This window comes from Amblyomma maculatum, chromosome 11 (assembly GCF_055883805.1).
Source record: "Amblyomma maculatum isolate TAMU_Amacu chromosome 11, ASM5588380v1, whole genome shotgun sequence".
Taxonomy (NCBI): Eukaryota; Metazoa; Arthropoda; class Arachnida; order Ixodida; family Ixodidae; genus Amblyomma; species Amblyomma maculatum.
In genome coordinates, this window is record NC_139354.1 from 22,548,777 (window position 1) to 22,563,987 (window position 15,211).

Genomic DNA, 15,211 nt, shown 5'->3' on the forward strand with positions numbered 1-15,211 from the left:
AGCGAAGTTCTGATGTTACGCCCCTTGCACTCGCTCCTCCTCCCCGCGTAGCCCAGTGTAGTTTTCTCTACAAAATGTGCGCCTTTATTGTGTTGCCGTTTTGTATTAGACAAGATAACAATTACAAGGTGAAGCTAGTTTACGTGTTTTGCCTTGCTTTATTGTAGAGTGGTCTTTGCCGTTTGTTGAACCCTAACTTTATTTGAGAAGCTCAGACACGTTGTTCACTTTTCTCGTCATACATCATTTCGGATGATGCTGCTAACGTCCACGTGCTCGGCAAGCTCGTCTCCAGTCTGTACCAAGATGACGGCGTAGGTGATGATGGAGCCAGCCATCTGAAAGCACAGGTCACGGAATTAACAACTGCACTTGCTTCGTTGTTTTCACAGCAGGTTGACGAATCAAGTACTGAAGGATTTAGGAAAAGTCGTTCTTGCTCACTGTATAAAAGAGAGGACATTTAGAGCAGCAAGACAGGGACAAAGAGATGAAGTGGACAGGGCATGGTGCTGATTTCGTCTCTTCGTCTTTTTGCTTTAAGATTCCTGTAATCATGTACAAACCAGCCTGCCAGAGTGTCCTCGCAGTATAGGAAATGCTACAGTAAGATTGAGAAAGGACGAAATGCTACCAATTTATATCTGTATTTGCACGCGGTGAACATTTTGAGCGCTGTTTGTAATATAATTGCCAATCTCAAAAACCTGGGAAATTCAGCGTTGTCAGTCCAAAGGCTACAACGGAACAGAAGGCAAGAGAAGCGAAAAAATAAATAAATAAACAGATTAAAATATTTACTTGCCTAGTTAGTCAATGTACAATTCTTTTCCCTGAGCAAATAAAGCAAATCGTTACTGTTTCGAATAAAAGACAGTGCCCAACATGAGTGTTACTGGCAGCTGTTACTGGCAACTGTTACTGGCAACTCTGATGAAAAAAAAAAAGAACGCGAAACGCATAAACAAAGCTGCCTACTCAAACGCCATCGAAACCAACTAGCTCAACTTCATGCCTTGAATAAATTATTTATTTGAATTTTCCCTCTTAGGTTAACTTCGACTTAGCACGTTGCGTATAATCTTATAATTTTGATAAATGCTTCTGAGTCTACGTTAAGGCGTTAACGTATCACTAGTATACGCATCCTCCAGGCGACACGGCTGAACAGTATCAAAACTATAGTTCATGTATACATCCACCGTTGATTCATCGACCTATCACCATTAATCAGTCACTAATAATAAATCTGATAAAGAGATTTGATGGACGAGCATACGATGGGATGAGGTAAACCTGAGTGAGGGTTTAGATTTGATATTTTCATTCCTGCTTTTACGATAGTCGTATTCCACTGGATCAGATAATCTCATTTGGGCGTCCCTCTTTTCGCGCTCCTGCGTGCTTTGTGGACGATTCTGGAGGCTTGAGAATTTCTGATGGGTCGTGTTCTGCATGGACTATACCTTTAATACCAAGAGGCTGGCCTTTCTACCCTTAAGGTCACTATTGAAAAGGAAAGGCTGGATTTTGAGGTTCACGTGGATTTCAAGCCCGGTATGCTATTCTCCGGATTATTGCGTTTCGCGTTAGCCATCGCGCCAGTGTCCATATTCGTGTCTAGCTGGCAACAGTAGGTTGCTTAAATGTGCGTGTTCCGCTGCGACACAGACGAAGCTCACCTTCCTTCTGAAGTTATACATTACGTCCAAGATATCTGGCTCAGGCGATTGGCACGTGCGTAATTTGGCCTCGCTCTTTGATAGCAAACTTACAGACACGACAAGGGCTTTGTTGAAGCGGCGGAAGCCGGTGCCAGACAAGCACATGGCCTCGGGGTCAATAGTGTCATGCAGATACTGTACCTGTTTGAAGGAAGAATGCAAATAGTATCAATCAATCAATCAATCAATCAATCAATCAATCAATCAATCAATCAATCAATCAATCAATCAATCAATCAATCAATCAATCAATCAATGGACTAATCAGTCACCCAATATACCAGCACATTTTTATGCTAAGGTTCCTCCACAGTTACAGCGCGAAAGAGAGGACAAAACAGGAGGTCGAAATATACCGCTGTGTTTTGCCCCGCTTGGTGGTGCAGTGTTTCGGGCGCTCGACTAATGTGCCAAAGGATGCGGGACCGAATCCCGGCTTAGGCGGCCGATTTTCGATTGAGGCGAAAAGCAAGGCGTTCGTATGCTGTGCGATGTCATTGCACTTTAAAGAACCCCGGGTGGTCGAAATTTCCGAAGCCATCCACTAAGGCACAGTAACTTTGGGACGTAAACCCCTAAAACCAAAACAAAACAGCGCTGCGTTTTGTCCTTCTCTCTTGTCCTCTCTTTCGCGTTTTAGCTATGAAAGATAGTCCCCAACTCGCCCAACAACTTGCTTTGTTTATGGTAATGTTAAACTGGCTAACAATCAGTTAACGATTCAGTCACTGATTATAAAGATTCATATCTAAAAACATAATTATTCAAACAAAAATTACAACTATAAATCATATTGTTGTTTGACTTTGTTTACCTGTTCTCTGCAGGATTCCGCGACTTCCGACATGGCAACACAAATTGTGGCCTCTTTCAGGTTATGAGCCTTAAAAAATAAGTAAAACGAACGTGAAAATACATGGCGTCGTCTGTCGAGTATGTTTTCAACCAAGGCTTTCTTCTTGATGCACTTATACTATTTCTTGGCATGCGATTGTTGATGCGCGTTACGCAGAATCGGTAAATAAAAGTGGGTAATCAATAATGGTTTTTGAAGAGAAAAGGCAGATGTGATGGGCGTAGCAAAGTGGGAAAGAGTGAACTAAGAGCAGGGAATAGGGAAGGGGGGATTGAAGATTGTATGGCATTAATATTATTTATCCACTCTTTAAAAACTGAGGACGAGTAAGTAGAATAAAGTATAGGTGGTCTGCTTCTAGGCGGCATAGTGGCGCAGATTTAGCTTTAATGGAGGTCCTTCCCTCTGGAGCGGGTAGGACAAAACCCTCCTTACCATGAAGAAATTCAGAGCACTGGAAATGCATGACAAGGCGCTCGAAGTGGCCCAAAAGCAGACCTTCTTGGATCTATACAATATTGACAAAGACTGTACATTGCGAAAGTGGCTTTTTATGGACTCTTTGGAGTGCGTCATGTCCCCGGTAACGAATATACACAATGCGGATGGAAAGCGTAAAAATAAATTCTTGTACAATTGTTGTGTCGAGATTGAAAATAAGAACTCGAGAAAGTAAAGAACAGTGAGGAAACCAGCAGCCAAATGCACCTCCTGCATGATGCCCCATGGACAATAAAAAGCACCTGAGAGCACCACGGGCTTCAGCAAAACATTCACTAAAGTGGCCTACAGGAGTGCACGTATCATGGGTGTGTGGTGTTACGGAAAGTGCACGTTAAAGAACCGCAGGTGATCGAAATTTCTGGAGCCCTCCACTACACGCCTGTCATAGCCTGACACGTTAAACGACCCAAACCACCACAGAGAGTGTTATGGTGAATAAGCTTATGAAAGAGGCAAGGTCGCGTGAGCGATGCAGGTTGTAAGAGGCTTAGGTCGTATTTCATCGTAGATAGGCTCAAAGTGCGATTTTCGAATATTCTAGCATGCGGTTAGCTTTGTTGATGATAGATTCGACGTGAGTTTTCCAGCTGAGGTTCGAAGTGATATGAATGCCGAGGCACTTTTATGATGTGACGGATTCCAGAGCGATGCTTTTTAGGGTGAAATCAAATAAATAAATAAATAAATAAATAAATAAATAAATAAATAAATAAATAAATAAATAAATAAATAAATAAATACAAAAATAAATAAATAAATAAACAATATGAACCGAGGCTCATTGTTTTGAATTATTTCGATATGGTTAATGAATTCTTTAGTACCTGGGTCCCAAACTGACGATGCGTACCCCAGTTGTGGACGGACGAGTGTTTAGTAAAAGAGAAGTTTAGTGTCAGAGGCGCTGAGTTAAAGTCGCGCTTTCAATATTCTAGCATGCGGTTAGCTTTGTTGACGATGGATGCGACGTGTTTTTTCCAGCTGAGGTTAGAAGTGATATGAATGCCGAGGTACTTGTATGATGTGACGAATTCAAGAGCGATGTTGTTAGGCTGATGCAAGTTGCTATTCTTTCGGGATATGCGCATAGATTTAAATGTTTTTAACTTTAAGGGCGTCATTTGCCATGTTTTTCACCAAGTGGAGATATGGTAAATATCAGCTTGAGATGCATGTACGTCCGCGTCCGTTGTTATTTTATAGAATATTACGGCAGTCGTCAGCAAATAAGTGAATAGATGAGGTAGTACAATCAGAGAAGTCTTTATTGAATATCAAAAAAAAGCAAAGGCCAATGATGGTGCCTTGTGGAACGCCGGTTAAAACTGGGTGCAAAGAAGGGTGCATGCTACATGCTATTAGCTGTCAGAAATTGTTGACGTTCTGTAAGAGAACATTCAAGCCGTTTTAGTACGTTTGAGTCAGGACCTATCATACGTAGATTCAGTAGAGGCGATGACTAACCTTATTGAACACCTTCGTGAAATTCAAAAAGATACTATCGGTGATTGAGCGGCAGTTAAGCATGGCATAACTGACTAGCGTATGAAAGAAGTTGTGTTTCACATGAATATGGTTTGCGGATGCCATGCTGTGCGGGACGAAAGAAGTTAGTTCGATTCGAAGAAATTTACCATATGTAAAATAAATACATGTTCAATAATTGTACAAGGAATACTAGAGATAGAGTTAGAGCGATTGTTATATGGTGACTGGTGAGTGCCTATTTCTAGATTTATGTACTGGAAAATCACTTTCGTTATCGACCAGGTCTACTGGAATAATATCGATAGAATGATCGAGCAATATATTTCAGTACTTTTTTTAACTTTAGTATTAATGAGGTCGTGCCGATAGCTGAAAACAATTTCAAGTTGTTGATGATTTTTGAAATTTCTTCCAGGTTGTAAACAACCGAATACACCAGTAAGTAATCATGGGCACAATATTTGGATAAGTTGGCCTCCGCAGTTGTAGCAAAATGCCTGGAGAAGACATCGTTTAGTATATAATGCTGAGTATTCATGATCTTTAATAGTTTCATCGTTCAGGTTGGTTAGTAGAATTCTAGATGTGTCAGCGGATGAGCAACTTTTCAAAACTTCAGCGAATTTTCTATTAACATGTGTGGTAATATTTATTAAAACAATTTTTTTTCGCCTTTTTCACAGCTGAAATGCAGCCTTCGTTCGAAGAGCTATACAGTGATCATCGAAGTTGACTATGTGATATTTTAGCTGGAAGTTACAGGAGATTTTTTTTTTCGGTTAGATAATCCACTGACGTATGAGTTATACCAAGGTGCTTTTGGATTATACGAGATTATCCGGACTGGTGAAACGGTTAGTAAGTGTCACAAACCCCCGCCTTTACGGTCACAAGAGGTGCGGGATCCCCTTTACGATTACTCGTCGTTCCTCTATGAGGGTTGTGAACACATTTAAAAGTTAGGCCGGTCAACCCGTGAAGCACGTGTGTCGGTGTGTGATTGAGGAATAAGTACAAATAGGTCACTTTCTTTTACAAACAATTGAAGGTTTATAAATAGCAGACCAAAATTACACTGATAATAATAGAGTACAATGAAAGAGAATACAACGCCACGACAAGATATTGATAAAGACGAAGAAATAAATGATAAGAGAAAAAAAAAATAACCCGACAATGAACAAAACACTGTGATAAAAATATGAAGACTATAAAGATAATAAAGCAGGTATTTCAGATATTATAAGTGTGAGCAAAAGTTACATAAGAACACAGCGTAAAATACTACTAAGTCAGGTCAAAAGTTAACAAAGCGAAAATAATGTTCGATTGAACAACAGTCCGTGGCGAATGAAATTCTCACGTCTTCTTGTTTGCTGAGGCGTCGAAGGCTGTGTTGCTCGGTAGCGGCGGCCGTACAGGTGCAGAGGACGATGCGTCGATCGCGGGCCCGAAGAACACAATACGCTTTCGGAGCACCGCGGAGTGGCCGGAAGTTTGAATCTTCCCAAACGCACTGGTGAGGGCGTGCTGCTGTCGGTTATTTTATACCCTCGGCCGACTATGCAGCAGCCGCGTCAAGGACAGGCGGTCGCTGCCCCATCGGCTTGTCGAATCTTGTCCAGAGGAGCGACGGAGTCCCGTGAATTTCGCTCTATATTCCAGCCATAAGCTCCCGCATCTTCCGCTGTATAATAGGTGAGGCAGCTTGTGACAGTAAGCTTGGCAATCGTTTGTTTAAATAAAGACCAGTTATCATCAACTGTGCGTAAATCGTAGTTTTCAAACAGCGCTGATAGGAAATGACTTAGTTTGCTGTTCATTTTGCTGAAAATAGAAATATTGAGTGCAATGTGGTCGCTTACACATTGCAAGTGTATTATTTGTGAGGACAGTTTGGGGCTAGAGAAAAGAACTAAATCTAGTATGTTTGCAGTAATGTCAGTTATTCGCGAAGGCTGTGTGACGATTTGCGGTAAGTTGCAGCACGGACAAAAATATCTAAATTTTTAGCATGTCGATGGGTAAGGTTTATTAGGTGGAGCGATCAAGGGCCAATCCATGCTAGGAAAAATAAGGTTGCCGAGTAAAAACACAGGTGCTGATGGGCAATGCAATGTTACAATATTGATGGCGTAACGAAGAATGGATGTAAATGTAGATAAAGCGTTAAACGTGCGATAACAAGCGCCTAAAATAACTTAACGGTGGTTTGTTTAACACATACCCATATAATCACTAAGTCTGATCTAATGCTAAGGTCAAATAAGTCTAGGTGAGTTGCTAATGACTTTTAGTACACCAGCTTCTTGCGTTGTATCCCTATCGCATCGATAAAGATGAAACTTGCTAGACGAATAAGAAAAATTCACAGTAGCGGATATTTCTATGTAGGCATGTTTCAGTTAATACTATAATATCATCAAAACCCGCATCTGCAAGAAATGACAGTTCGCTGGACTTTTTGATTACGCTTCTTGTGGTGGTGTATAAGACAGAGATGTATTTTTAGGAGGAGGATTGATGGTCACTTTTCCTTGGCAACCGTTAATCAGATGGTGACGTACTGATGTCAGTGGCAGGCAAGGACGCGAAATTAGTACCCAAGCTGTCATAGGCTGAAGGCGTAGGCCGAGTGTTGGTTATCTCAAATACCTTGTCAGTAACGGGATTGTGCTTGTACTATTTGTTAGCTATGTTCAGTTTGTTATATATAAGTTTGAATGATGACTGTGGTTGGAATTTTGTAAATTCAGTGAGGCTATTTTTAACGTGGCGCGTGGAAAGAGAGATATCTTCAGTTGCACTAGCATTATCTTGTTATAGCTTTGATTTATTCTGGAATACGTTTTCTTTTGTTTTGAAGCTTTGGAATTTTACTTTGACAGGACGGTTTTTGCTAGGCTGGTATTGTCCAATTCTGTGCGCACGTTCAGTATCAGCCGAGGATAACCGGTTGTTGAGACTCGTGAATAACAAGATTGTCTTTCTTTTCCGTCTGTGCCCATGTTTTTTGAGCGTCTCGTAAACCAACGAAATAACACGTTATCCGCCGTCTCCAGTCATCAAGTTCGGTCAGATGTGAGGGAGAAAGCTCATTTTTTTTTTAAATTATCGACAGTTACATCAACGACTTCTTTTAATGCGAAGCTTATATTTTGTTTCGTATTTGTACGGTCGAAGGAATAACTACGAAGGCCAAGCATTCAGGTACGTTTACACCCGATAGCAAGAACATTACGCATGCTCAGACGCTGAGTGCGAAGGGAGATGACGTTTATTTACGCACTGCCATAAAAAAGATGAGCTAAAAGATAAAAAAAGATAAAAGATAAGATGTTACATTGTCGGGCCAGTTTGGTGACGAGATACAGGAGAGTAATTTCAGCTTTTAACATTAGAAGTCTGGCAGAAGAGTAACAGAAGAGCGTGCCTCATCGTCAGTAGTTAAAAGCTAACATGATTACGCATGTATTAAAGGAAGGCGGTGAAAATGCACAAGTGTGAGAAGATTGAGACGGCAAAGTTTGTTTCAATGAAGAAGATTCGTCCGTGTCGAAAACCTCTTTCTCGGGTCCGCGTCCTTGCACTTTTATGTTGCCCGTCCAAGGTCATACATTATACTGTAAGCAGGGTTTGACGAGGTTAGAACACATAGGCTATATAATTTTTTATTTCACAAACTTGCCATAAGACATACCACATGAACTCATGTAAAGCATTTTCTTGCGGGTTAACAGGAGAAGGCTTCTGATCTTATTTCTGTTGGTTAGTTAAAAGGTCGCAATTATTAGTAAGTTTAAGCCTGTAAAGTAGCAAATATTGAACAGAAACGCGGGTGAACCACGTAATCTGGAGTGCATGCACAAATATACTAAAACGCTGCGGCTTACCTCATCGGTCAGCGCCTGGCTCAGAATGGCAAGGTCCACAAAGGTCATTGTGGTTTGTACAGAATAGGCCATCGACATCCAGACATCTTGGTGCCCAACATTGCCAGTAGCTACAGCGTAGATAGTTATGCACACTACTAGAAGGAGGCACACTGCCCACACAGCCAAGGCTGGATGCCATATCTCGTTTATGGACCTCTTCAGACTCTTGATGGCGGTCACGCTAAGCCTGACGTTCTCTATTTCACGGCGGATCTGCAGGTAGGGACGCATGTGGCTGCCTTGCCTGCGAAGTGCTGCAGTCTGGGCGCGCAGGTAATCGGCCAGAACATCAATGCAGCAGCTGAGGACAATGTAAACGATGATGTCGTACCACGCTAGCACAAACGCGGTTAATATATTTACTGCTGTGGCGCAGAGCCTCCACCACTGTTCATCACCTCGTAGAAGAGTCGCTAGAGGAACTCTAATGGCGAAGCCGTGACAAGTAAAGCTCCCACGCTTGCAAATTTTCGCATCCGGGCATGCCTTTTTGTCCTTCTGATATGGGAGTCTTCGATAAGCACGAACGACGCGGATATTTCGTAGTCGTGTGAGTCTCGGAGGAACTGAAGGAGCTTGGACGAGCCCCATATCGTGCAGCCGAAATTGACGGTGAGCTTGGCCGCCACGATGCTGTTCACGATAAACAGCAGGCTCTTTGTGAAAGACTCAGTTAGGTCAGAGGCGAGGAAGAGCTTGCCGATGAGATATATCGATAGTGTTGCGCTTAGAAGCATGCATGCGGCGGAGCAGAGGCTGTAGACGCTAATAAACCGGACCTTGGCCTTTTTCAGTGAGCTGTCCCAAATTCCTTCTATAAAAAGGCATCCGAGCAGCCGGTAAACGATGCCATATTTTTGAAAGCGTTTCATCATGTACGATCCTTCATCAAGGGGAGACGCTTCTTGTCTGGCTCGAATGAAAAAGACCTTCCGTTGCGGATCTGAAAAAAAGAAAGTTATATTTGATTAGTTTCGAGGTGGGGGGGGGGGGGGGGGGGGGGGTATTTTTCAGCTGTCTCGTTTGTGGTCAGGTATGTCTGTTTTCGCATGGTTTGCGAGATGATGAGTCTTATTCTTTATGAAGCTTAGCATTCGAATCTCACATATCTGTAGCACGCTCGTGAAAAAACTTACGATAATTGATGGTAAAATTTGAAGAGTGACATATCAGCAGAAATGCCAGAGCTCGACAATGTGAAACCTGTAGTAGGAGGAGAGCAGAATGGGTTACGAAACCGACGAAACTGGTGAAAAACATTGCTCTGAGCCATGCAGACCGCAGCAAAGAAGCCGACCTACTGGCGCTACTCACAGCTAAATTTTACTTGAAACCAGGAGGCATCTTATATAAGGTGAAGTTTCAAGAGGAAAGAAGGGTAGAATGGAAGAGAGGGTGTACAAAAACGACCATCAAGAATGCAGAGGCAAGAAACAGTCCAGAATAACAACGAAAAAACAAAAAATGTCGATCAGGAGATAGCAGCGTCTAAAAACTTTATTTCGAAGGCAAAAAGAGATAAATAAGGGGGCTGGGGGATGCACCTACTTCTAAACTTCATAATATGAGAGGGGCCTCCTGGTTTCAATACGATTTAGTTGTGAGTAGCGCTTGTGTCTCGTCCTCTTTCTTATGGTCTGCATGGCTTGGCGCAAATTTGCACCAGTTCAAGTAAGCACCAATTAGCCCAAGAAGAGGTGTTAATGCGGAGACCAACAAGGTTAGCGAAATCCCGTATAGACCGCATACAAGATGCTATTCAGAAATCGTGTATAAAAACTAAAGGGGAATAGTTTCGTAGAAACGAAAACCGAAGATTGCAAGAGAAAGCGAGCACATTAGGTGGCGGTAGAGAGGTGGGCACATTAGAAAGCTTGCGAGGATGTATGATTGCGGCAGTGGCATAGGATAGGGTGAATTTTAGAGGCGGAGCGAACTGCTTTCTCCGGCAAAAGGGGTGCTTAAGGCTGACGATGATAATAGCGACAATTAGTACGCAGTCAGCTTTACGTAGGGCTGACCGCCGAAGAATTGACGCGTTTGAATTGTGGTGCTGGCGAAGACTCTTGAGAGTTCCTTGGACTGCCAGAAGATCAAATCAGTCGATATTGTCGACCATAAACCCTGACTGCTCATTGGAGGGTCAAATTCTAAAGGTAAAGCTCAGCTGCTTTCGTCATCTGATGAGAAGAGAGGAGTCGCTGGAGAAAGATTCGATGTTGGGAAAGGTTTAGGGTCGCCGGAGAAGGGGTAGGCAGCGAACGCGATGGTTAGATGGCATCCTCGAGGCACTGCAGATGAAGTTATGTGATGTTAGGAAGATAGTGAGAGACCGGAAAGCGTGGCGTGACATGGTCCATAGGGTCACGAAGAGTCGGACACGACTGAACGACTGAACTGAACTGAGGCCGTATCATGGAATCCGGACCTGCAAGCTGATTCTCGGTGGAAATAGATTTTGCCTAAAGCATGCCGTACAAAGGTCAACGAGAGACTCACTGTAATCAGCAACGTTTTCTTAACAACGAAGACAATGGTGCGAAGTTAAAGTGTCCGTAACTGAGTACTTCCGTCATTCTGTTTATCCGAACGATGGTGCACAAGGAGGCTTCACATTCGACCTACTCATGCATATAACCTTAAACTAGGAAGGGTATAAGGGAATAGTATTCACAATTTGGGACGTCATGAAAAGTGGCAGTTTTAAACCACACCCTAATATTTAGTCTTGGCGTGCTGAAAGTGAAGATAACTGCTTATGTTGAGTACCTGAGTCTATCGCGGAAGCTGAAGTTCGTGCTTTTAGTGGTAAATAAAATGGCGTTCCTTACGATGAAAGTAATCCATTGCTTGTAATTTTGAGGACAGCATCAGGCGATGAATGCACGAATTCCGCGCAACATTGAGAGTGCTCTACTGACAATGTACTAGCAATAAGGTGCTGTCTTATGCCCTATGAATAAGGTACAAATGGCGTAGTCGAAGATGACTAATGTGTCCCAAGTGACCATCTTTCTGAATAACTCAACATACATAAATGACGTGCTCTGTGTATAATGAAGTTCCTATGAAGATATTTCATGCAGCTCACATTTGCTTATGCCGGAAGGAGTGAGCAGACAAGTTATGTAGGTGTTTACTGAGAAGATGATTGAGTACTCGGTTACACGCTCACACAAGTTTGCAAATATGCGTCAGAAGAAAATATTTGAAAGTTGTTTACCAGATATGCTAATGACTGAAGTAGCCTACAGTCATGACATGGGTTCCTCATCTACTTATCGTAGCTGGAACTAACCATCCAGCAAGTTCGATTATCAGAACTATGTAGGCCTCGTCGCCGGGTGCAGGCGTAAATTGTTCCATCCGTGCAATGCCTAAAAAGCAAGACTAAGAAATTAATTATGCAATTGGACTTGCTCGTGGCGGTTTGCAAGGGGCCAGTAGATGCAGGTATATGATGAGAAATAAGCGTTTTACACGGGGCAGTCCCTGGAAGATATAGAACGATGGTCACGTATCCCGACTAACGCCATTAACTGCATGCACTGTCCACCTGTATTGGTGTAGCAAACATTTCATCGCAGCATTTCGTGCCGTGGCTTGCTGAGGGGACATAAAGAGCGTCGTTAATCGTCGATCGAACCGAGAAACATTAGTAGTCCATAGCGCGTGAAAACCTGTACCCACTCCCAATTCATGAATAAATACGTGCGGATGGTTTGGAGAAGGCATGCTGAATGACCGAGACTAGAAGATAACCTGCGCGTAACAGTGCGTACAAATGAAGAATTAAAGACATGACATTGATGATCTTAAGTCCTATGACGTATTAGAGTACCGCAGTGGGCTGTGCAAATATTTTCATATTGGAAGGCTCCCAAATGCAAGTTCCTACTGTAATTAAAGTGCCCCAAACTTGTAGTTCACGGGCTCTTTTGCTTGCATCTCTTTCACACAATAAATTACGGGGACTGAAACAAGCACAAAAATTTGAGCATGACACCCGAAGGGCCCTGCCACTCAACCGCTATGACAGGGTTTGGAGGGGAGAGAGATGAAGCCTCTTAGAACCGAGCTAGAAATGGTTATGTTCTCGTTTTGAGAAGCAGTCAGCGGCACTCGCTGCATAAAATTTTGAAACGAAATATTTCAATACTCTTAAATTCATGAAATTTGAAGGAATTACATACAAATATTGTCCGTATATTTTCGGAGCATGAGAAAAGAAAAACGGCTAGGTAAAACGAGATCAAAAGGTGAGCATGTGCGTATGTGTAGGCATCCTGCTTGCGATTCCTTCTGAATCTAAGTATTCTGTACATCAGTGCTCCGAATAAAAAATCCAAAAGACCTCTAGGTGACCACCCGTCGATGTGGACTCTGCAGAATTCCTTCAAATTTTCATATGCCTAGCCCATGGGCTAGGTACGGGAAAATATGAAAGAACTCTGCAGAGTACACGTCGTTGCAGCCTGCTGAGTCCAGCATCGTTGCAGTCCAGTGCGGAGGCAGCGCTGCCTCCTCGTTGGGCTGCAACGACGCTGAAGCGGCTGTTGACGCATGAGGAGAGCTCGGCTGGACAGTGCCCGAAGATTAAAAAAAGGCTTTTTCCTGAGTCCGCTCGCAAGAGTCCAGACGTTTACTCGCAGGTCTGCAGATCCTTCAGTGGTGACAATATTAAAGGTTCAATAAGAACAACTCAATCCGATCGCGGTTCTCGGTATGTAAATGCCTTTGATTTCGCTTTTCCTTGATGTGTCGACATTTTTACGTGCAAATTAGACGTCTTCGACTGAATAAATAGGATTTCGACATCTTTCTTCAGTTGATTTAAAACATAAGCCATCCGTACCGAAAAGGGTTGGTTTCAGCCATATTGAATCTAATGGATATGTGCTATGACCTCCAGACTCTGTGACAAAATTTGTATAAGAAAAAATAAACACGATCAAGGATCTAGCATCGTTAGACCAAATGTATTTTAGGCGTTCTGTCACATTGGATTTCACTTACGTTAGTTTTGGCTTTTAAATGCATAGTTGGTCTGTGCCGTCCGCCAAGTGAGCCTATGCATGCATATTAATTCATAGAAGCTCTGCTCTGTGGATGCAAGACAGTGAATACATAGCTTACAAGTTTTGATTTTGCAGGGATTTCTGCATTAATATTCTATAGATCCTTAGGTATTAGTTCTGCGCTGGCCGCAGACCAGGGGAAGAGCCCAAGACTGGAGGCGAGGAATGCTACTGTGGTTTTATGCGATATCATATACAGCTATAGTTTAGTCGAACAACCGTCGCCTTAAACCCCATTTGAGGAAAATATGTAGGAAAAACATACTCGTGATTTCCCATAAAATTTTGATGAAACTGTTCTTCGCGCAGCGTTCAGTTGTTGTCATACCATTTCGTTTCCCATTTAACATCCATCAGAGATAGGGATTTAAACCGACCGCCCCTGTGCCTGTAATTGTATGCCGTTAATTTTAAGTTTAGGTGTCCAATGTTTGGTACGGTTATGCTATGTAGTCTACGAATGAAAGACTGTCATGAGTTTGCAAAGTGTTAAAAGTCTTTAACCGATTTGGTTTTAGCGGAAATAAAAGCGCACAGTATCTGTCTCACTTCTCATTGGACAACTAAACAATGCCAAAAGTTTTCGGACGCTTTAATAGCATAAGTGGCAGAGTTAAACTCTGGCTAATTCTACGCGATATCGTATACAGCTCGTCCACCGAAAGGGCCTCGTTGTCATGACCTGGCATCGCGCCAAAGAGTCGCCGAACGTGTTGAAAAAAAATCCAAGGGTGCACGTAGTCTTCCAAGTGTGGAGCATGCGTAAGCATGCCAAATTTGGATGCACATCTATTTAGAAGTCTCCACTGAGTTGGACATCGTCATATTAGGTTGGGCACCTGTTTTGGTGCAGTTCTGACGAAGCCCATTTTTGGAGGGTTGAGATGGCGAAATTTAAGTAATGGTTCACCGAAGCTTGAAGGTCTCCACAGAATTGGCCTTAATCGAATTAGACACCAGTGTTCGTAAAATTCTAACGAGGTCACATTTTGGATGTCCAGAGGAGGAGGAGGAGGAGGAGGAGGAGGAGGAAAAAACTGTATTAAAAAAAAATGTAAACACTCCCAGGAGGACCTCTTAGTCCAGGAGCCCTCTGGCTGTTCCTTCTAGCTTAGCCCGCTCGACTAGCCGCAACTGATCTGCAGGTTGCGTGGCTAAAAGGGCAGCCTCCCAGGAGGAGGGGGTGGGGTGTTTGACGGGAGGAACGCGGATGGGATGTGGGCATTCCCATAAGTAATGGTAGAGGGTGGGTGAGGTGGCGTTGCACGTGGTGCAGTATGGTGGGGATAGCCAACCTAAATTTGGAGGTAACTATTGATTTGCGTTTACTCGAATTAGGTCAGACACAGTTTTGGTCAAATTGTGACGAAGTAATATTTTCAGGGTCTAGGTCGCCGAATTTTAGTGATGGGCCATCCAAATTAAAGTGTCCTCACTGAATTTGCCACACTTGAAATAATGAGGGCACCAAACTTCGTCAAATAATATTTGGGGTTCCAGAGGGCCAATTTTGGCGCTTTCTGTACACATTGCTATCTGTACATTTTGTGGACGTCTGCGTACGCTTTTTTTGCACAGCGAGCCTGGTAATACTTATAAAGCTTCAACTGTTAGGCGGTGCTTAGG

The 15,211-nt window shown here is 42.9% G+C and overlaps 1 protein-coding gene across 1 annotated transcript; it reads right to left on the reverse strand.

The window, feature by feature from the left end:
* Positions 1-236: 236 nt before the first annotated feature.
* On the reverse strand, positions 237-9,382 carry LOC146173101 (uncharacterized). Its single transcript, XM_084585120.1, has 5 exons — positions 8,994-9,382; positions 8,466-8,808; positions 2,539-2,607; positions 1,776-1,865; positions 237-338 (listed from the first exon to the last, which is right to left on the reverse strand). Exons 1-5 carry the CDS (start codon positions 9,380-9,382, stop codon positions 237-239), a joined length of 993 nt encoding a protein of 330 aa, XP_084441246.1.
* Between the last annotated feature and the right edge of the window lie 5,829 nt (positions 9,383-15,211).

Bases quoted from the DNA above. Each gene is read 5' to 3' on its own strand.
- LOC146173101 (XM_084585120.1), bottom strand. From the start codon at position 9,382: ATGATGAAACGCTTTCAAAAATATGGCATCGTTTACCGGCTGCTCGGA. The intron at 2,608-8,465 runs GTAAGCCGCAGC...TTATTTTTTAAG, and splicing joins GCCAGGCGCTGACCGATGAG to GCTCATAACCTGAAAGAGGC. The intron at 339-1,775 runs GTAAGTTTGCTA...CTGTGCTTTCAG, and splicing joins ACAAAGCCCTTGTCGTGTCT to ATGGCTGGCTCCATCATCAC.